The 23655-nt window shown below is 42.6% G+C and overlaps 1 protein-coding gene across 3 annotated transcripts in view; it reads left to right on the top strand.

Annotated features, from left to right (window-relative positions):
• The first annotated feature begins 5108 nt into the window (after positions 1-5108).
• The window catches only part of npl (N-acetylneuraminate pyruvate lyase (dihydrodipicolinate synthase)), a 46914-nt gene continuing 28367 nt past the window's right edge, over positions 5109-23655 (top strand). Inside the window, exons 1-4 of one of the 3 annotated variants that reach the window (XM_080195718.1) lie at positions 5109-5220; positions 18406-18473; positions 18555-18628; positions 22406-22493. In XM_080195718.1, coding sequence (XP_080051844.1) covers positions 18406-18473; positions 18555-18628; positions 22406-22493 — 230 coding nt within the window. In that variant the 5' untranslated portion in view covers positions 5109-5220. Of the gene's footprint in view, positions 5221-17126; positions 17147-18405; positions 18474-18554; positions 18629-22405; positions 22494-23655 lie in introns of those variants that run through there. The other 2 variants (XM_080195719.1, XM_080195720.1) reach the window with 2 other exon arrangements.

The following is a 23655-nucleotide window of genomic DNA, read 5'->3' as shown; positions in this document are numbered from 1 at the left end:
TCAAAGTGACCAGCCGATACCACAACAAGGAGGCGACCAGCTGGTTTATGACCAGAACTCGCGCCCTGTAGGAAGCACTCGGAGCAGTCCTGTCCAGCGAGCCAGGCGGGCAGTGAGGCACTGACTTTGGCCTCCAGCTCCTGCTAGTTCTCTTCCCAGGATTCCTCGGCTGGGCAGAGATGGACCCCCCAGGTGCAGGAGGTGGGTCCTGCTCCAGGTGAAAGGCCTGAGCTCCTCCGGAAGGGGGCCTGTCTCCCAAGGACCAACCAGGAGTCCGGAACACTTGCCCAGTTGATCCTGGCAGAGGACGCGGCGGAGTACACTGCCTGGTATTCTCACATCCTCCGCAGGTCAGCTGGGTCCGTGAACATGAGGAGCACGTCATTGGCGTAGGCTGACAGGACAACCCCTACGTCCGGGCCGCACAGAGTCAAAGCCGACAACCTCCTCCGCAAGAGACACAGGAAGGGCTCCACGCATATGGAATAGAGTTGGCTAGACAAGGGGCAGCCCTGCCGTACTCCTCTCCTGAAGCGAAGGGAGAGGAGTACGGCAACGACCTGTTAACCTTAATCAGACACTCTGCGGCAGAGTACAGTAATCGGATCAGGGCGACAAAATGCGTTCCGAACCCGAATGCCCGCAGAGTTCCGAGTAAATACTCGTGCCCCACCCTGTCGAATGCCTTCTCCTGATCTAAAGACAAGAAGGCGCTCGACAGACCAGCCCTCTGGGAATGATGGATCAGGTCTCGGACAAGATGGATGTTATCATGGATGGAGCGGCCCGGGACCGTGTAGGACTGGTCAGGGTGGATCATGTGGTCCAGCACGGATCTGAGGTGCAAAGAAACACCCTGGCAAAGATTTTACAATCCGTGCTGAGGAGGGAGACCGGATGCCAGTTTTTCAGCAACCGGAGATCCCCCTTCTTGGGCAGCAGGGCAATGACGGCCCTGCGCCACGAAAGGGGCATCTCCCCGGTCGCAATGCTCTCCCCCAGGACCCCTGCGTAGTCGTTCCCCAGGACGTCCCCAAACGCCCTGAAGAACTCCACGGTCAGCCCGTTGATTCCCGCCTTACCCCGTCTGAGGCCGTTTAAGGCGCCGGTCAGCTCAGCCAGGGTGATATTGGCCTCCAGCTGACTGATGCCCTCTGGGCTGACCTGCGGCAGGTCCTCCCTCAGAATTCTGCGGGCATCCTCGCTGGACAAATACGGAGAGAAGATGGAGGTGTAATAATCCCGGGCGACGGCCCGGATGCCCTCCGGATCCGAGACGGGGGAACCGTCGATGGCCAGCAGCATAAGGAGCTGCTGACAGTCAGCCCGCCATTTTTACAGTGAGTAGAAGAAGGGGGAGCCGTGGTCCAGGTCCACTCAGAACTGGATCCGCGACCTCACGTACGCGCTGCGAGACCCGACGAGTTGCAGGTCCTGCAGCGCGTCCTTCTTCTCCCTGTACTCCAGGCGCAGGGCCGGGTCCACGTCGGGCCGACCGAGACGTGCCTCCAGGTCGAACAGCTCCTTCTCCAACTCCTCGAGCCTGGATTTCCGCCTCCTCGTCGACCCCCTCGCGTACTCCTGACAGAAGGTACGGACGTGAGTCTTGCCCACATCCCACCATAGCCTCAAGGAGGGGAAGCCTCCCCGCTTCCTTCTCCAGCCGGAATGATCTCCTTCTCCACTGTAGGGATTCTATGAATTTGGGTGGAGCAATGGAACCCCAGACTATGTGATCTGCTAGTATTTATTGCCCAACCTCACAGTGAAGGATGACTTTTTGAAGACTGCCTACATAATGGCCACTCTACTGTACAAAGTAATCAATTTGCTGTACAAAGATAACTTGGGACATCTGATAAACTCATATCAATGGGAATTCTTTGCTGTTAAGTTAAATGTGAACACCATGGAGTTATACCCACTTTCCTAACACCAACTTTCCAATTAAGAAAATAATACTTTAACCATCAAAACTAATAGTGTCTCTGAAATCAAGAGAAAATGTAAAATCTCAGCAGGTCTGGCAGCATCTGTAAGGAGAGAAAAGAGCTGCTGTTTTGAATCCTTTGTCAAAGCTAAAAGGCATAGAAAGTGGGAGATGTTTAGGGTGAGGGAATGAACATAAGAACATAAGAAATAGGAGCAGGAGTAGGCCATCTAGCCCTTCGAGCCTGCCCCGCCATTCAATAAGATCATGGCTGATCTGTCGTGGCTCAGTTCCACATTCCCGCCCTCTCCCCATAACCCTTAATCCCCTCTCTTATCAAAAACCCATCAACCCGCGTCTTAAAAATATTTAGCGAGGCAGCCTCCACCACTTCAACGGGCAGAGAATTCCGGAGATTCACCACCCTTTGAGTGAAGAAGTTCCTCCTCAACTCCGTTCTAAACCGCCCCCCCTTTATCTTGAGGCTGTGCCCCCTAGTCCTATTATCCTTTCTGAGTGGGAAGAGTCTCTCCACCTCTATCCTATCCATCCCATTCATCATCTTATACATCTCAATGAGATCTCCCCTCATTCTTCTAAACTCTAACGAGTACAAGCCTAGTTTATTCAGCCTCTCCTCATAGCTCAACCCCCTCAACTCCGGCATCAGCCTACTAAACCTCCTCTGCACTCCCTCCAAGGCCAAAATATCCTTGCGTAAGTACGGCGCCCAAAACTGCACACAGTACTCTAGCTGCGGCCTCACCAATGCCCTATACGGCCGCAGCAAGACTCCCTACTTTTATATTCAATCCCCCTTGCTATGAAGGCCAGCATCCCATTAGCCTTCCTGACCACCTGCTGCACCTGCAAACTGGGTTTTTGCGACTCATGCACAAGGACCCCAAGGTCCCTCTGCACTGTCGCCTGCTGCAGTTTTTCGCCACGTAAGTGATAATCCTTCCTACCATTATTCCTACCAAAGTGGACCACCTCGCACTTGCCAACATTAAATTCCATTTGCCATTTCCTGGCCCATTCGCCCAGCCTATCTAGATCCTTCCGTAGACTCTCCACACCCTCCGCACAATTTGCCTTTCCTCCAATCTTGGTGTCATCAGCAAATTTCGACACCATACACTCGGTTCCCTCCTCCAGATCATCTATATAAATGGTAAATAGCTGAGGCCCCAGCACCGACCCCTGAGGCACTCCACTAGTCACCATCCGCCAATCCGAATAGCACCCATTGACCCCCACTCTCTGCCTCCTATTTGACAACCAATCCTCTATCCACGCTAACACCCTACCCCCAACTCCCTGTCCCCTGACCTTCTGCAGTAACCTCTTGTGAGGTACCTTGTCAAACGCCTTCTGAAAATAAGATGATTCATAGCCACAAAAACAAGGGGAAAGGCTAAGAAGGCAATCCATATAAAGAATAGAAGGTGTGAATGGCCAAATGGCAGAAAACTGAAACCAGTGGGTAAGCAGTGACAGGTGAAGATGTGGAGGAAAACACTTTAAGCAGCTTGCAGCTCTTTCAATTTGGTCTATTGCATTCGTTGCTCCCAATGTGGTTTCATCTATATCGCAAAGACCAAATGTGGATTAAATGATCGCTTTGCTGATCACAATCAGAATTCTGATTTTCTTTAGCTTGCCATTTTAACATATGATTCTGCTCCCATGCACACATGTCTGCCCTTGGCCTGCTGCTCACCTGATGAAGGAGCGGCGCTCCAGAAGCTTGTGGCTTGTGCTGCCAAATAAACCTGTTGGACTTTAACTTGGTATTGTGAGATTTCTTATTCCAATGAAGCTCAATGCAAACTGGAGGAACAGCATCTCATCTTGCTGCTAGGCATGTTACAGCCTTCCGGTCTCAACATAAAATACAACAACTTCAGATGATTAGCTCTACCCCACCTTGACCCCTTTCTTTTCATTTTATTTAATTTTTAATGGTTCTCTACTTTCATTTCTTTATTCTCTTTATTTTTCTTTCCTCTATTTTATCCTTTTTCTTCTCCCTTTGCTTCCCTTTTCCCCCTTTTTTCTCAATTTTATATCTCTCCCTGACCCCTTTTCATCTGTCACAGTTTACCCTCTGATTTCAGCTTCTCTGCCATTTGGCCACTCACACCTTCTATTCTTCCTTTGGACTTAGCAGTTCTTAGCCTTTCCTTTGTATTTGTGCCTATGACTCATCTTTCATTCCCTCACCCTATAGTATAAATATCTCCCATTTTCTATGCCTTTTGGCTTTCACAAAGGATCATCTAGACTCAAAACGTCAGTTGTTTTCTCTCCTTGCAGATACTGCCAGACCTGCTAAGATTTTCTAGCATTTTCTCTTTTGGTTTCAGATTCCAGCATCGGTGTAATTTGCTCTTATTAACTGTGTCTTTGTTCTAACGAAGGGTCATCGAGGCTCGAAATGTTTTTTCTGACTCCACAGATGCTATCAGACCTGCTGAGATTTCCAAGCATTTTCTGTTTCTGTCAAACTACTATATGCATCTGTGGCATGATCAGAAAATACTGAGGGTGTGCAGTATTGTCATAGGAGCTGGTTTTTGGATGAGATGAGACTGTAATCTGCTCACAGGTGAATGTGTTCATGCCATTGTGCAACTTGGAGGCAGGAATGAGTGCCCTGGCCAATATTCACTCAATCGTCATAAAAAAAACAGGTCTTTTATCTCGTTTGCAGGATTGTCTGTGTTATAGCAAATAGAGATTAATGGTTCATGGATGCTTTACAAACTGGAGTAAGGTTTGTAGCGGAGTTCCCCGGGGGGCCCTTGCTTTTCCCGGACATAAACCTTGACGTACAGGGCATAATTTGCACTTGGTATGAAAGATGGGCGCATTGTGAACAGGAAGGATGATTGGAACTTCCAAAGGACGTAGACAAGTTGGTGAAATTGCTCATTCAGGGAGCCAACACTAACGTGACGGGCTGAATGGCCTCCTCCTCATACGGCTGTGGCCATCCTGACTGCTCAAGGTTTCTTCACTAGCCCGCGAAGCTGACTGACCTCCCAGAGCTCACTAATCCGCTGCACTCGGAGTGCAGGAAACCCGCTAATCCTCCTGCAAGAACCGGGGGGGGGGTGCAAAGGGGAGGCTAGTCAGCTGACCAACGCTGGTCATGTGATCAGGGGTCCGCGATCAGCGGGTGACGCGATGGGCGGGGCTGAGAGACCGCACATGCTCAGGAGGGACCCTTGCTGTTGGAGTGTGGGAGTTGCTGTGGCAGCGCTGGAGAAGCCCCGCAGGCAACGGTAAGCAAGCCGCTCATGGGCGACAGGCAGGTCCTGGGTTGGGCTGATTAGCTGGCTTGGTCAGTCAGAGGCTTGTGTTTGATTGACTGCTAGCTCAGCAATTTGTCAAGGAACAAGGGATGTAACTGTGCGAAGTTGTCTGTCGCTGCTGATAGCCGACTTCCTAAACTTAATGTGTGTGTGATTTATTAACCTAATCTTAGAAAATATCTTTTTGTGTAAATGGATTTGCAATCTGCCTCATTTAAAACTAAAAGCAAAGTATTGCCAGTACCGGAAATCCGAAATAAAAACAATTCTGTATGAACTCAACACCTTACGGATCTATTTGATGCTTCTGAGCTGCTAACTCTTGCTTTCTGTGCAGATCTACTGGGTTTATCCAACACCTTTATATTTCAATTTAAAACTACCTGTGGTGGCCTTTCCTCCTCTTTCAGGGTTCTCGGTTCACAACTCATGATATGACTTGTTTTCAGTCCCGTGACATTGCACATGCACTTCCCTCTTGTACAATATTTGCCTTTAGTTGATATCTTGCCAGCTCTAACCTGCTTGACTTGATTTGAGATTATTAACATGTTATAAATAAAAATGCAAAACAGTGGGAAGATTTATAATAAACCATATTTAAATAAACATTACATTGTCTACAGTACTGACTAATGACAAACAAGTGAATACCCTTGACAACAAAAACATCATGAATGTATTTTTTTGTTATACGTTTTTACAACAAGTTACAAAAAACCCAATTTAATCCAATAAAGTGAGGCTCAGATCTCAAGGAGAGTACTGCTAAACATTAAATAAAAACAAAAAAAGTGTTGGACCTACTCAAACTGAAAACAGTGCTGGAAAAACTCTGTAGGTCCGGAAGAGAGAGAGGTTAACATTTCAAATCCAATATGACTTTTTGGAACTGAAATGGGAGAAATGCAATTTTGTTTTGGTTGGAAAAAAAAGGAAGGGGTACTGGAATGGGTGAGTAGAGATTGAGGAAGATTAAATATCAAAGATATCAGGGAGCAAAAGGCAACAGGAGGAGTAATAGTTGTGTTAGCAGGGTTTGCAAGGTGACAGGGTATCGTCGAAACTTCAGATGATAAACTCTCAAAGGCAGTGTCTGTTTAAAGATGTATCTTTCATTTGACCAGCAGCTGCTAGGAGTAGTCACGAAAGGGTTGGGGTCCTCTAAGCAGAGAGCAGCCAGGCTTCACCAATGAATTCTGATGTATACAATTTTAAACAGATCAATTGTACATTTTTTTACCAATTACTGGTGCATTTCATTAGCTTTAAGTCAATCATCTTCAATTCATAAGTCATTGAAAATACCTGTCATGTACTTTAGCCAATGGCAATTCATCTTCTGGCATAAAGGAGTTTTATTAGTCTGTACAATCCAGAAGCTAATTCCTGTCCTGGTTAAGCCCATTTCCTTTATCACTTAGCAATCCCAGAAGCCTGACCTCAGAGGTTAGAGGTAAGATTCCTACCAGCTAGTTCCACATCATTGGCCAAACCAGATGAATGTGGATTTCCCATATCTGGGTAGCATCTGTCTTCTCAGGACAATGAATGACGAATGCTGTTCCATAAGAAACTTTACTGATAATTTGCACATTGAAGTTTTTACTGTTCACTAAGAATGTGATTCTGCACTTTTCACTTTTACCATTCTGCTTTACAGCAATTTACCTTTGACTAAATTAATACATCAATTTTAAAAATACATTAATACATGAAAAATATCAGCTTATATATTTTAAATCCTAATCACTTCAGTCTCTTGCTGAAGTGATTTCATATGCATGTAAACTGCTTTCTTGTTAGCTTATGAGTCTGTTTTTAAAGTCAATGCTGGTAGTTCTTAATGGCTAATGGTTTAAAATCATGTCTAACCTATTAAGATTTTTTGCCCCTACATTGTACTCCCCTTCTGGCCATTGGCAAGCTCAATACTAGGCCAGTAAATAAAGGTATCTAAGGAAATATACTTAAATCCTAAAGGGTGATTTGGCTTCTTGATTTCTGTTTTTTTACTTTGATTGTCTTCGCTAATGCTGTATTGAATGTGCATAACTGTATTAAACTGATCATCCCCACTAATACCAAAATCATAAGGGAAAATAATATTACCTTGTAGGCTCTGAAATATTTGATAATATGTATCCTCATACATTGGAGGAGTGCTTGGTACCGGGGACATCTTTGTCCACGTGAATTGATGCAATTGCTGCTGCACTCCTCATAGACTTCCCTGCTGAAGAACAGCAGCATCTAAACATTCATATAATGACAAGAACATTAAAATAATAATGAAGAAAAGCACTATCCTTTGTACTACGGTCGTTCCCAGAAAACCCATCCAGCCAGTTGCCCAGTTCCATAGAGGAAAGGATTTTGGTTGATTGAGCTTATCAACCCCCTTTCAAATTAGTTATGTTCTGTTAAGTAACTGGTATATATGTATAACATTCTTATCCAATGAAAGCATGTGTTCCACCCTTAGCTGCCAAGATGAAGTCTAATGCCGTTCGATTTGGTCGTACAACAGTGCACATTTCAGTGAGGGAAAAGCTATACCTTTGGGAAACTTGTACACATTATGGTTTCAATCTCAATTGACAGTCTTATACATGCATACAGGGGCATCATTGTACCAAGGAAGTTGTTTAATCCCACACCGGCACGTTGATTTTTCCCAGAAGGGAGCTGGTGAGAATGATAAATACATAGAACCACTTATCTAAGGTAATATGACCCCCTTCTAGCCAGGAGTATTCCACAAATTCAATATCTGCCATTGAGAGTTGGATAAGTGTTCTCCTTGAAACAATAAAGAATATTGCAGGATAGATTGAGGCCGCAGCTGGAGTACTGTGTGCAGTTTTGGGCGCCGCACCTGCGCAAGGATATTTTGGCCCTGGAGGGAGTGCAGAGGAGGTTTACTAGGCTGATACCGGAGTTGAGGGGATTGAGCTATGAGGAGAGGCTGAATAAACTAGGCTTGTACTCGTTAGAGTTTAGAAGAATGAGGGGAGATCTCATTGAGACGTATAAGATGATGAATGGGATGGATAGGATAGAGGTGGAGAGACTCTTCCCGCTCAAAAAAGACAGTAGGACTAGGGGGCACAGCCTCAAGATAAAGGGGAGGCGGTTTAGAACGGAGTTGAGGAGGAACTTCTTCACTCAAAGGGTGGTGAATCTCTGGAATTCTCTGCCCGTTGAAGTGGTGGAGGCTGCCTCGCTAAATATTTTTAAGAAGCGGGTTGATGGGTTTTTGATAAGAGAAGGGATTAAGGGTTATGGGGAGAGGGCGGGAAAGTGGAACTGAGCCACGACAGATCAGCCATGATCTTATTGAATGGCGGGGCAGGCTCGAAGGGCTAGATGGCCTACTCCTGCTCCTATTTCTTATGTTCTTATGTTCTTATTACTGGGTGGATCCATACACGTCTGGCTGGTTAAACTGAGTGGTGGCTTCTGCATGTGTCCAAGTCCCCTCCAACCTTTTCTCAACACACAATATCCCTTTCAGTTTTGGTTCTACTTCATTTAAAATAAGGCTGGGTGCTGGACTGGGTGTGTTATAAACAGGTGAGTACCTATTTGTGTGACCTGGCCCACCTGAACAAGAACTACTCCCATGAATGTCTACCCTATTACAAGATCTAGGAAAACCCAGTGCCAATTTTCCAGGATCTCTGAAAGTTGTTCGTCCATCGTCATTGATGAGGACCTTAACACTATTAGTCATTTTGAGGCTGGTTTTGGTGTGTCCGAAGATGACTGATCAGGCCAATTCGAGCACAGAATGTTATGGCACATATTGGACAGACTTGTGTAGACACTGTAGTTGTTGCGCTGGTGGTTCTGCACTTGCGCAGCTCATGCTTAAGTTGTGCTTCAGCAATGCACTTTGCTTCGTAAGCTTGACAGTCCTTGTGAATGAGGCAGTGCCAGGTAAGGCGATTTTGTGCCAGTGTTTCCCAGGTGGTCATGTCTATGTCAGGCAACTTCAGGAGGCCTTGAGTGCGTCTTTGAAATGTTTCTTCTGCCCTCCATGCGAGCGTCTTCCAGCAGAGTTCCCCAAAAAGGAGCTGCTAGGGTATGCGCTCATCTGGCATACAGATGACATGACCTGCCCACCGGGTCTGCGCTCCCATCAGCAGTGCATGATGGTAGACTTGCTATAGAGAGAACTTCAGTGACTGGTACTTTGTTTTGCCATCTGATGCATAATATTCTGCGAAGACAAGTCATGTGGAAATGATTGAGCTGTCTTCCATGCCTTCGATACACAGTCCATGTTTCACAGGCATACAGGAGGGTACTGAGTACCATGGCACTGTGGACCTTCAGTTTTGTTGCTGGACTGATTCCTCGACGTTCCCAGTGAAACGCAGTGTACTGAAAGCAGAGCTTGCCTTTGCTATTCTGTAGTTAACTTCTGTATCAATTGTCACTGCTTGGGAGAGGTTGCTGCCAAGATAAGTGAACTGGTCCACTGCCAAACTTTCTGCCCTTTGATTGTGATTAAGGGTTCTGTGTACGATGCATGAGGAGCAGGCTGGTGCATGACTTAGGCCTTTCTAATGTTGATGGTGAGTCCAAAGTTGTCACAAGCCGTGGAAAATTTGTCCGTACTGACTTGCACCTCTGGCTCTGAGCCAGCATACAGGGCACAGTCATCAGCAAAGAGGATGTCTTGAAATTTTCATGCATGTAATATTCTGTAAATATAAACAGAGTGCCTTTCGACATTTAAGTTAGAATCATTTTAACTGAATTTCTCCTTCTTCTAATATTTCCCTGATTCTTTTGGTGTCATGATTTTGGCCTAACCTAGTCACTCATCTGCACATTCAAATTATCCCTATTATTAGTAATGCAGCTACAAGAGCTGTGATGATCCCTGTTCCACAGGATTATCCATCCACTAGGACAATTCCATTATTACTAAATTGCTCTTTGGGATGTGGTTCTGCTGTGTCCAATGTCACCATCACAGACTGTACTTTTCATCAATTAAGGCACATATTTGTCCTGTGACAATCATGCTATAAGGCTCCTTCCATTAGACCACTAGCCCTTTTTGCCTGTCATGAGTTTCACTGTTACCTTATCCTCTGGTGTAGGTAACATAAGAGTGTTCTCTGCCAATCTTATCCAGTCCCTGTACTGCTGTTGAGCGATTACTGTTTTTTGAGAGAATGTAAACAGTCTACTAAATCTCTCATACATCGAATCACTGCTTCTTGGCTAACTCCCTGTTGTTATATCCTCTGGGAGGCGCATTGCCCTACCAGTCATCAGTTCAAAAGGGGTTAATCCTGTATCTTGAGAAGGAATAGCTCTCTGTCACAACAATAGTGTAGGCAAAGCCTGTACCCAATTGTTTCCTCTTCTAAAATAGCTTTAGCTAGACCACTTTTCAGTGTCAGTTTCATTTGTCCTACCATTCCTGAACCCTGGGGGTGATATGGTATAGGAAACCTTTGTCTTATCCCTAACGTTCAACAGATTTAAAACTCTTCCTGTGAAGTTAGTTCCCTGACCTAAGTCAAACTCACGGCAGTTATTATTTCATTTACCAATATCATAATTACAGGTTTGACTATGGCATCTGTGCACAGGAATGTTTCCACCTATCAATAGTTTCTAAATAATAGGTCTTCCCTTTTGCTCTCGCTCGTGGTCCTGTGAAATCTATCTGCAAATATTCCCATGGTCATTTGGGTTTTGACTGGTTCCCCATCTTAACCCTTCATTGATGATCTGGTTCCACCAGGGTGCATGTAAACATCTTTGACAGAATTTTGCCATGTCTTCTCCCATACTTTTTCACCACCACCAATTTTAAACTAAACTTTATCACTTCCTATATGAGCTAATCCATGGTATACCTATAACAAGGTTTGCTGTACTGCTTCTGGAGATATTATTTTCCCTTCTCCATGAGCCATCTTGACCTTTCTGCCCCCCTTGTTTTTCCCACTTCTGCCCTTCCTCTAACACTTGTTCCTGTAATATCACCGTCTTGTAATGCTGCCACACCTACTGTTTGTGTCCCTTCCAAACTCTGTTCTAACAAATCTTTTGCTGCTTTGACAGCTTGACTATTTCCCTTCTGTGTTAATCTTGTATGTTGGCACTTTTATTATAATTGCTTCTAAGGGGCTATGAGCCACTTGGATCAGCTCTTTAATTAAATTCTCATGCCGTACATGCCCCCTGCTAGATTTTATAAAACCATGTCTATCCCAAGCTGTCATATAATCATTCACTACCCCAAAAGCATACTGACTGTATCGATGTTAATTTGATTCTCTTTACTCCATTCTAAAGCTAACAACTCTGCTACTTGTGCTGAGATTTGTTCTCATGCAATCACTGTTTCTTCATCATTTACCACTGCCCATGCAGTGTGGGGGTTTATCTTCAACATTTTCGAGCTCCATCTACTTATAGGTTGATTGCCCCTTTACCTGAGTGGTTCTTCTGCTAAGCCTTCTTCCTTTCTCAGTTAATTTTGCAACACATTCATGTTCTGTTTCCTGCACTGTCAACCCTCCTGTGGGATTTTCCCTTGCATCTCTGCTAATTTCTATATGCCTGTCTCCTGGCAAGAGATTTCCTTCCCATTTTCAATGTCTTTCTTCAGAAACTCCTTTTCAATCTCCCAGCTTCTGAAATCTGGGAGATTGTGTGAGGACTGTGGAGGATTATTTTTCCCGTCAGGACGAATGGCTCTGAAGCATTTACTGCCCATGGTTAGGATATTTTCCCCCTACAGATTGAAATAGAGTGATGCCACCTTTTTGGCACCACCTGTGTAAAGAGTTAACAGTGAAAGAAATGTTAACTTTTCTACCCACACAGGCTGCCCAGCTTTCTCAACATTTCCAGCACAGCTGTTGTTTCAGATTTCCAGCAGCCACAGTATTTTGCTCATTCTGCAATACGTTTATGTCATGTTCTTTGCCCCCAGTTCTACGATCAGGATTTAGAATCGCTGATTATGTCAGCGATCTCAATCTGCAAATTGAAGCTCAGTATCAGTGCAGGAAAGAAAAGGGCTAAGCAAGCCTTGACTGCTGGGGTAATACATGTGATGTGTGTCCCGCATATACAGGTAGTTTTGCCCAAGCCCTCATCAGTAGCAGAACTCAAGATACCAATTGGTGTTCTAGTCAACTCCCGCTGAAGGCAGCAGTTATGAACCTTACTGTTGATACATCAGTAAGCAGTGACGGATGTGGACTTAATGGGGCCGTGTGCAGTTCATTTTCAGTGGTCCTGGTCATTTGGGTGGTCCAATGTGCTCTTTGTGAATACATTAACATGCATACCTGTTCATACGACTTTTTTTTCTCTCTGCCAACTTTCCTAACAGTTGGATCCAATCTCTGTGGTTATGTAGTTACTTCTCTGACTGTGTTTGTGATTTTTTTTTTAAAATTCAGATGCGACTCTGCAAAGCTTTTTTTAGCAGAATCTTTGAAAATTTCCCCATTTTTACAAACAGTATGACAGACTCTCATGGATTAATAGAATAAGGCATAATCATTTTTCCACATATGCATACAAAGTGACAACCATCAAAGCAGTTGATTCAGATTATTCATTACAAGTGGCACCTCCCAAGATACAAACAATAAAGGGGGAAAACAGGGAAACCAGATAAAGCCTGACAACATGGCATAAAAGCTCATGCCCTTGCTTATAGGGTACTAGAGACAGCCACATAACTTAAGATTCTCGGACTTTCAGAGTAGCTACTGCTATTGTATATTCAGCCAAGGAGAAAATAGGATGCAAAGAAAATGCTGATCAGCCAAAGGCTCTCTCACTATGCCTAGGCATGCACGAAAGCATCCTTCCCCATCTCCACCTATATCAGAGGTACTACTGACATAAAACAATGACTTTTCCCAGGACATGTGCTCTGACTGCACCTTTACAGGCATTCATCAGAGATTCTTTGATCCAAAAATGAAGAAAATAAAATACAGAAGCAAGTTGTGTGACACCAATAATTCTGAGAGGGTTTTCCTTACCAGTTGTATGGGCTTATTGAGCTATCCCCGCAACCTCCACCAAACAGCCCAACCACCACCTCACGGTGGCGCGACTCATTAGTGCTGACAAACAAAAGATACCACATAGTACATACCACCACCATTATAAATGCATGGATTATAAGAAGAAAAAATAGCACAGCCCCCAAGACACTCAAGCCGTTCAAGGATATTAAACCATTAGGATTAAATTTTGAAACTGGACCAGAAGCAATCCATGCCACTTTGCATCCCTGGCATAATAAGGACATGATGTGGGTATGCCGGCGTTGGACTGGCGTAAACACAGTAAAAAGTCTGACAACACCAGGTTTTAGTCCAACCTATTTATTTGATAATATACTCACTAGGACAATAAGGACATTGCTGGATCAGATCTGTGTCTTAAGCTTGGAATAATTAAGCCATTGAAAGTAGAATCAGGGGTAGACTACTTGGAGCCTGCTCTGCCTTTCATTTTGATCATGGCTTATCATCAATTAAGTATTCTGAATTCCACCCCCCCCCCCCCCCCCCCCCCCCCCCCCCACCGCCACCGCCGCCACCATGTCCCTTGATCTCTTAGCCCCAAAAGCAAGATCTAATTTCTTCCTGAAATCTCTCGATGCTTTGGCCTCAACTACTTTCTGTGGTAATGAATTCCACACATTCACCACTCTCTGGGTGAGGAAATTTCTTCTCATCTCAGTTCTAAAAGGTTTATTTCTTATCCTCAAACTCTGACTGCTAGTTCTGGATTCCCCAACTAACAGGAACATTCTTTCTGAATCTACCCTGTCTAATCCTCATAGAAACTTAGAAAATTCTAAGATCCCATCTTACTCTTCTAAACTCCAGTGAATATAATCCTAACCAATTTAGCCTCTCCTCATAAGATAGACGTGCCATCCCAGGAATCAGTCTGGTAAACCTTCCCTGTACTCTCTGTAGCAAGTACATCCTTTTTCAGATAAGGACACCAAAACTGCACGATGCTCCTGCTGCAGCCTCACCAATGCCCTATATAATTGCAGTAAAACATCCCTATTCCTAAACTCGAATCCTCTTGCTACGAAAGCCAACATACCACTTGCTGCCTTTACTTCCTGCTGAACCTGCACGCTTGCTTTTAGCGACTGATGCATGAGGCCATTAATATCTTGCTGAAAATCCACCTCTTTCAATTTACACCCATTCAAGTAATAATATGTCATCTTATAAACTTACATTGATCCACATCTGAATGCATCTGCCTTGCATAGTCAGCCTATTCAAGTCACACTGAGGGATGCATTCCATTATAAACAAATGGACATTCCTGGTATTTGAAGGATAACAGGTAAAATTTGCCTCTGTTCTAACACCAGATCACCCCTGTCAGCTCGACTAAGACTAAAGTTCATCCACTGAGTTCAGAGAGATCAAAGTCTTAGTTGGATTGTCGAAGCCTGGAGGATCCATCAGATATCACCCTCAGGACTGCAGTGCAAACTGCAGTCATAGTTTTCGGATGTTTACAGCCTCATTGAAATCTCTGTGACCAAAGCTTTCTAAAGTGTATGATTACGAACTGGGGTCAGACCTTGAAAACAGAATACAATGTGAGCCTTTTACATTAATACCCACAGCTTTTCTGTCAAGATTAAGTAAATATGGTAGCCAGTTCTCAAAACAGTTAGCTAGGAGCTTACCCTCAGGTCCTTCTGGAAAGGCGTCATTCTCCAGCCCTGTTTCTCCAAATTGATCAGAGTATCTAACATTCCATTTACCTGAAAGCGGCCTCAACTGAGGAAGCTGTATACTCAACAATAAGGATCCTTTCTTCTGCTTCTTCAAACTTCTAATCAGCACTGTGCAGTTTATGAATATGAGCACTGAAATTCTTTACCAAAAGCAGAGTTTGTCATGCAAGCTGGCTAATCACTATGGCAATAAATTGCCTTGTTTGCAGAAATAAAACTCTAATCATCCCAATGAGCAAGACAAACTCTGAAAAGAATGCTGTTTTATAAATAGTCATTCAATTGCAAATTGCAATTGTTATTCTAATGCAGAAAAGTTTATTTTCATGGGTGTTTGATTCTGAAGTCATTTCGTGAATTCTGTATGTTAATCTTAAATAACCCATTCTTAATAGATGTGTTTACTTTTGATTAATCAAGATATCACCCTCTCTTAAATAATATGCAAGTTGGCAAATAGAAAAGTGAGATTTGCTACCAGAGACCTGACTGACTGTAGGCAGATGGAGATGCATCGGAGGTTTAGGCACATGACTACCAAATGATGTAGAGATATGCGGAATTGTGCATGAGAGCAGGGTGAATATTGCTCCCTTCAGGGAAAAGTACTGAGGCTGATGGGAGAGAAAAAAACCTGCTTGCTCACACACGATGTCTCAAAAGTTGTGGCTGCTGTGAGCAAATGAAACACTTTTATTGTCCTCTTAGAAGTTCTTTGTTAGACTTCAGAATGCAATTTTGGTTTCTTCCAATAATGAGTGATATTGAAGATTTGTAAATGGACAAGAGATAGACCATAAGTTTAAAGCATAATCTGTTCTAGGACCCTTGCTGTTTGTCATTTTCATAAATGACCTGGATGAGGAAGTGGAGGGATGGGTTAGTAAGTTCGCTGATGATACGAAGGTTGATGGTGTTGTGGATAGTCTGGAGGGATGTCAGAAGTTGCAGCGTGACATAGATAGGATGCAAGACTGGGCGGAGAAGTGGCAGATGGACTTCAACGTGGATAAATGTGTAGTGGTCCATTTTGGCAGGACCAACGGGATGTAGGAGTACAATATCAAGGGTAGGAGTCTTAGCTGGGTTGAAGAGCAGAAGAATCTTGGGGTCCAGGTCCATAGGACTCTTAAATCAGCCTCGCAGATGGAGGATGTGGTCAAGAAGGCATATGGTGTACTGGCCTTCATTAATCGAGGGATTGAGTTTAGGAGTCAGGAGGTAATGCTGCAACTTTATAAGACCCTTGTCAGACCCCACTTGGAGTACTGTGCACAGTTCTGGTCGCCTCACTACAAGAAGGATGTGGAAGCTATTGAGAGCGTGCAGAGGAGATTTACAAGGATGTTGCCTTCATTGGGAGGCATGCCTTATGAAGATAAGTTGAGGGAGCTAGGTCACTTCTCCCTGGAGAGACGAAGGTTGAGAGGTGACCTGATAGAGGTTTATAAAATGTTGAGAGGAATAGATAGGGTGCATTCTCGGAGGCTATTTCCCAGGGCTGAAATGGTCGCTGCGAGAGGACACAGGTTTAAGGTGCTGGGAAGCAAGTACAGAGGAGATGTTAGGGGAAAGTTTTTCACTGAGTGGTGAGTGAGTGGAATCGGCTGCCATCGGTGGTGGTAGAGGCGAACTCGCTGGGTCTTTTAAAAGACTTCTGGATGAGTATATGGGATCTAATGGCATTGGGAGTTGCACATAGTTCTATGGCTTGGTAGGTAAAGATGTGATCGGCGCAACTTGTGGGCCAAAGGGCCTGTTTGTGCTGTTGTGTTCTATGTTTGTAATCCCAAATCTCTTTACCAAGAGCAGCATAAAGAGCTTGGGCTTTACATTTTTAGAGGAGCTTAGGCTTTGGTGTCATTTGATCTAGATTGAAAATCATAGGATAGATTGACCTGGATTTTATGATCAATATAATGGCTGCATTCTCAAATGACCCAAGAAAGTTGGCTACAAATATCTAGTGATCTCCATTGTGTGAATTTCACAATTCCTGATGGTTTGTTTGTTTCTGTCTAGTTTACAGAATCTCCCAGTATGCAGCAAGAGCAATGTCACCGGGCAGGATTAGTAGAAAATATTGAAGAATTATCACAGACAGCAAATTGGGAAGTAAAAACAACTGATCTTTCATTTTAAAAATTGAATAGGGACTGCAATAGATTGGGACTGACACATTATCATTAGTTTTAAAAGGAAATTGGAATTTGTAGAATTTTTTTTATTGTATTTGTCACAAATGTCAGATTTGGACAAGGGTTGTTCAGCAATAGTTATCATTTACTACGTTGTCACAACACATTAAATGAGACATAATTTTTCAAGGCTTTTTACTATTGCAGTCTAAAAGGGGAAGTTCGCATCCATTCAGTGATCTCTAAGGTATTTCAACAATGTATCTGTGAGGAAATGCAGTTGTAGACAACAGAAGATTCTGTCAGTTTCATGCTTTATGACAAACTTGAGGACTAAGGTGGACATTTAGAGTTCTGACTGATTTTTACCTGATCTCATGACCACATTCTGTTTTTGTACTGCCCAGCTGTCCTAAATAGGGAAGAAATATCACAATGTTTATTAAATTTGTCTACGTTTTTTGGGGGAAAAAATGAGTTTGCCCAAAATAATATGACCGTTCCATCCAGAAGGCTGCACTGTACTGAATGACCTTTCCTCATATAGCACAGTATAGGCACTTTGAAGTACCTTATCATAACACCCTGTAATTTTGAATACCATATCAGATCTCATAACCTTGCTCCAATTTCTCCTGTACAAAAGCAAAATAGTGGAAACCTGACAACGCACACTGCTGAAAATGCTCAACAGATCTGCTTCTCTTTCTACAAGTGCTGCCAATATTGCTCACTTTTTCCAGCATTTTCTAGTTTTGTTTCCAGTTTCCTCCACCTCTTCTAATGACTAAAGCTTGTCCCCCTTATTGTCAATTTAGTGAATCATCTAAGAGCACCTGAAGTGCTCTTGCCAAGAACCAGCATGGATGCGATTATTAAAATCGCTGTCTCCTGTAGAGTAATCATTCTGTGATTCTGCACGCAATTGATGGCCTTGATATTCTTGCTGGAATGAAATGCCGACGCAATATTCTATCCAGTTATGAATTATTTGATCATCTTTCTTGTAGTTTATTTCTGATGGAATATTACTAATTTTATTTTGCAGACGTACAAGCTATTCGAACTTATGGTTTCATGATGTCATGGGAATGCCAGCAGAAAACTGTGTGCATTTAAACTTGGGCAGATTTCCAACTGCCATGATGCACTGGTTAAATGCTATGAGCATTGCATAGTATCTGGCTGTTTAACTGAGATTTCTGAGTATCGAATCAATATTAATTTTTATTTCAGATGGCAATACCCAGGAACAAGCTTTGTGGTTTAGTAGCGGCAACCTTTACACCCATGACACAAGATAAGTAAGAATGTTGGTGTTACTTAATATCTGATATCTACCTGCTTATTGTCATATTGGCCTAAAATTCTTTCTTGTCTTCCAGTGAAATAAATCTGTCTGTAATTGGTCAATATGTTGATTATCTGGTAGAAGTCCAGGGGATTAAAAATGTTTTTGGTAAGTTTATGCCAGAGTTGCAGGTACTGTTTTTTTTCATTTTTATTCTTCACCTTCCCAATAATTCCAAGTAATTTATTCTCACTTTACTATCAGAACTGCAATATCAATTGGAAACTGCCATCTACTTCAAATTGCTTCCAAATTGAAGTGGAATTATGGAAATGGGAATTGAGCATTGGTTGTTAATTTTTTTTAAATTGTATGTTAGAAATATTTCAGTTAATTTGCAACTTAGTGAAATATACATTTTTTTTAAAAAAATCTTTCGATTCCACCTTTCCTGCCATGCTCCGACTGTCCCCAAGTAAAATGTTGGTGTCTACCTATTTCACGATCTTTGTCCATGATGCATTTTTATTTTTTCTTTGTTCATTTGAAGGGGTGGAGTTTTCACTCTGCGTCTGTGGGGTTTAGCAGGAAAAATATTCTCTTTATTTGCATTATCACAGAACACATGATCTGTATTGAACCAGTCCAACCAGGCAACGTTTTAGAATGTAATACCGTCGCTAAAACACTTTTTAATTTTCTCTCATGTATTCAAAATTAGGTTTGATTAAAACTTTTTCTGTTATACTTTCATCACAATGTGCGTCTTGCACCATCTCCTTCCTCGGTAACGTGATTTTACATTTCTGAAATGTGCAAGACTTCTAAGTTTTGGACATGTGTAACTGATAAACCTCAACATAAATTTTATTTACACTAAACCCTGTCATTTGAGTGAACAAGTTTCATGCCATAATCTTGTGGGAATTCAAAACCTAGCTATATGGCCAATGTTCCAACTTAATATATCATCTGGTTCCCAAAATATGTGACCGTTGACCATCTTGGACTTTTGGTGCCAATGCCTTTAACATAGAGCAGTCAGCTAGTAAAATAATTGAGAAATGAAATAGAGGACAATGCAGGAAATTTGTCATTAAGAGAGGTACTAGTTTTATTTTATGGAATGTTACGATCCCTGAATGGACTGATAAAATGTGAAACCTTGACATGTCATTCCTTTAGCTATTAACTGGAAGTTTGCAATTATTTTAAAGTTAAGCCATTTACTGAAACAAACGACTAAAAACACTATCCCTTTATAGGCCATCTTTATTTTAAACCACAGAACAGAATATTTATGCATATATTAGGAACAAGAAGGTAGCAAGAGAAAGAGTAGGCCGACTCAGGGACAGTGCAGGGAAATTATGCGTGGAGCCACAAGAAGTGTGAGATCCTTAATAGATACTTTATTTCAGTATTCACCAAGGAGAAGGACATGGCAGATGTTGAGGTCAGGGATAGGTGTGCGAACGTTCTGGAGAATGTCAGCGTATTGAAGGAGGAAGTATTGCATATTCTAAATTGCACGAAGGTTAGACGAGTCCCCAGGGCTGGATCGGATCTATCCTGGGTTACTGCAGGAGACAAGGGGAAAAATATCTGGGGCCTTAACAAATATTTTCACTTTTTTGACCATAGGTGAGGTTCCAGAGGATTGGAGAATAACCAATATTATTCCCTTGTTTAAGAAACAGGGATAATCCAGGAAATCATAGGCCGGTGAGCCTGATGTCAGTGGTGGAGAAGCTTTTGGAGAAGATACTGAGGGACAGGATAATTGCACATTTGGAAGAAAATGAACTAGTTCATGACAGGCAGCATGGTTTTGCAGGGAAGGTCATGTCTCTCCAACTTGATTGAGTTTTTTTTTTGAAGAGGTGACAAAGATAATTGAGGAAAGGGCTGTGGATGTCGTTTATATGGACTTTAGTAAGGCATTTAACAAGGTCCCATATGGCAGACAGGGACAAAAACTAAAATCACATGGGATTTGGGGTGTGCTGGCTAGATGGATACTGAACTAGCTTGGTGACATAAGATAGTAGTGGTGGAAAAGTGTTTCTCAGAATGGAGATCTGTATTTAATGGTGTTCCACAGAGATCAGTGCACACAGTCCAGACAAATGCGAGATGATGCATTTTGGAGGATCAAATTTGGTTGTGAATTATACTGTAAATGGCAGTACCCTTAGGAATGTTAACATGCAGAGGGATCTGGACGTGCAGGTCCATCGATCCTAAGTGTCAACACAGGTAGCCAAAGTGACTAAGATGGCATATGGTATGCTTGCCTTCATCAGTTGGGGTGTTGAATGCAAGAGTTGTAAAATCATGTTCCAACTATATCAAACCTTGGTTCGACCACATTTAGAGTATTGTGTGCAGTTCTGGTCACCACACTACTAGAAGGATGTTGAAGCTTTGGAGAGAGTGCAAAGAAGGTTCACCAGGATGTTGCCTGGTTTTGATTGAGGTGAGGTTGAATAAACTAGAGTTGCTTTCACTGGAAAGACGGAGACTGAAGGGAAATGTGAAAGAGGTCTACAAAATTGGGAGGCATGAACAAGGTGGATAGTCAGAGGCTTTTTCCCAGGATGGTTTAAAAGGGAGTGCCAGCTCAAGATGAGAGGGGAAAATTTAAGGGAGATATGCAGAGGAAGTTTTTCATGTTGAGTGGTGGGTGCCTGGAACTAGCTGCCAGAGGAGGTGGTGGAAGCAGGTGCATCCGCAACATTTAAGAGATGTATGGATGGGTACACGTACAGGGAGGGAAGAGAAGGATATGGATCAAGTAAGAGAAGGCTTTTTTTTAGTTTAATTAGAGCATCATGATCAGCACAGGCTCAGGTCGGAGGGGAAGGAGCAAAGGCCCATATCTATACTGTTTTTTCTTTGCTCTCTTTGCCTTTTTATACTTATTACACATTGCACTCTCTCTAAAATTATAATCCTGATAGCAAACAGGCCCAATTGCTTTTTGAAAGTGCACATTTCCCCATTTTGCTATGGGCATGTTGTAACTTCAAGTGACTGCTTCCAGCTGCTTTCCTTTGTTTTTGGGGAGTTTCTTCAAAAACACACAAACACACACACACACACACACACACACCACCACCACCACCCCCAATACTGATGAGTTTTCCCCTTGGGCCACTTCATGATAGATGTCCTGGAATCTGTAGATGGCTATGGACTAAGTTTCGTCTGTTATACTCCCACTTTTTTTTATTCATTTGTGGCACATGCATTTATTGCCCATCCCTCATTTCCTGAAGGCAATTGAGAATCAACCACGTTGCTGTGGCTCTGGAGTCGCATGTAAGGTAAGGATGGCAGATTTCCTTCCCTAAAGGACATTAGTGAACGAGATGGGTTTTTCCAATAATCAACAGTGGTTTAATTTAATGACTTGGAGACTGCTGCTGTTATCTCCAAAAATGAGCAACTTATGCCATCACCCAGTTACACAATCTGGGCCTCCCTTTGATATTTACTTCCCTAGACCCGTCGTCAAGCTAACTTACAGGTCACATGGCTCCATCCATTATATCTTAGATTAAAGACTCGGTTCCAAAACACAATCTTAAACCTTATAATTGTAACAGGAACAATAAACTACAGAAGTGTTGAGCATGGTGACTGGGACTGGTGGGGAAAAGGGTGATAAAGATACAGAATATGATACCATTTAATCAACTTTAACTGAAACTTAAATGAAAAATCACAGTTGGAGGAAAATTCGTCATGTTGGCTATGTTATCAAAACGCAATAATGTTTTTCTTCTGCATAATTGTATGCTTGTCTCCATCTTGAATAGTTTCCTTTCACCTATCAAATGTGATGCTGATTTCCACAATGGCACCTGATTTGAGATTTTTTTGCCAGTCATAAACTAACTTCCAATATCTAGATAACGTGTTTTAACTGTTGCTTTTCAGTGAATGGCACAACCGGAGAGGGCCTGTCTCTGACTGTTGAAGAAAGAAAATTGCTTGCTGAAGAGTGGATTAACCAAGGAAAGGGCAAGTGAGTAGTCACATTTGGATCCAGTCTGTGGATAATAAATAATTAATCTTATCCAAGTCACTGATTTCTTTTTTGTATCTGTTTGTTTTTCCCCTTCCAACTCTGAATGATCTGTCCATTTCTGCTCCTCCCTCAAAGGTAGACACTTGGATTAGGATGTAATTTCAAAGGCATGTTAATTTTAAGAAATGCAATGTGACTGAACAAATGACATTAACTGCCCCAGTAAGAGGCTCGATATTATACAGGAGAGAATCATCTGTAATGCAGAAGGAAGCCATTTGGTCCATTGAGTCTGTACAGACTCTCTGACAGAGCATCTTACCCTGGCAATTTATGGCATTTTTGGAGTGTAGTCACTGTTGCAATATGGGCAATATAGTAACTTTGCACAGCAAGCTCCCAAGCAGTAATATGCAAGTTATCGGTTTAACTGTTGAAGGATAATTATTGACCAGCTCACTAGGAGAATTACCATGCTGTTGAAAATAGTGCTAGTGAATCTTTAAGTCCACAAACGAGAATAAATGATACCTTTGGCATAGATGTACTCCTTCAGTTTAGATTTTGCACTTATTCTCTGGGGTAGGACTTGAAATCCTAACCTTCTGACTTGGGTGACAGTGCAGCCATATGATCAGTGACACGTTGATTTATCATGAATGGAAGATGATCAGTTTTCCTGTGTCTATCAGGATATTGAATATCAAAGTGCAGCACAATTTTGGTCTGTCATTGGGCCAAATTATTCCTGCTAACTGAAAAATTGCCGAAGTACATTGTTATGCCACTTTGTATTTTGTGGATTCAATCGTGAAACTGGACATTTTCTGTAGAGAGTTTTTGTTAGTAATCTTGCTGAAATGTTTCAGCAAAAATGTGGATGTTATGCCGAAGTGCAGTTTACTCTATACCTGCCATTAAAATTTTTTGATCTCATTTCATTATTGAGAATTGCAATGCTAATATTATAGGCCTAATATTGTGGAGGATCTATCAGCATTCATATGGTACATTTAATTTTTTAAAAAAGGAACAAGAACTTGAAATTAAGTGTTGGGATTTGTGATAGAAATAATGGTGAGATGATTGGTAATCCAAGTAAATTTTAGTGACTGTAGGTATGCAGCTAAATTTTGAAATTTGCTGTCTGTATTATCCT

The sequence above is a fragment of the Carcharhinus amblyrhynchos genome, chromosome 9, assembly GCF_965287045.1.
Source record: "Carcharhinus amblyrhynchos chromosome 9, sCarAmb.v2.hapA, whole genome shotgun sequence".
In the NCBI taxonomy this organism is placed as follows: Eukaryota; Metazoa; Chordata; class Chondrichthyes; order Carcharhiniformes; family Carcharhinidae; genus Carcharhinus; species Carcharhinus amblyrhynchos.
This window is presented reverse-complemented; position numbering and strand designations above follow the sequence as displayed.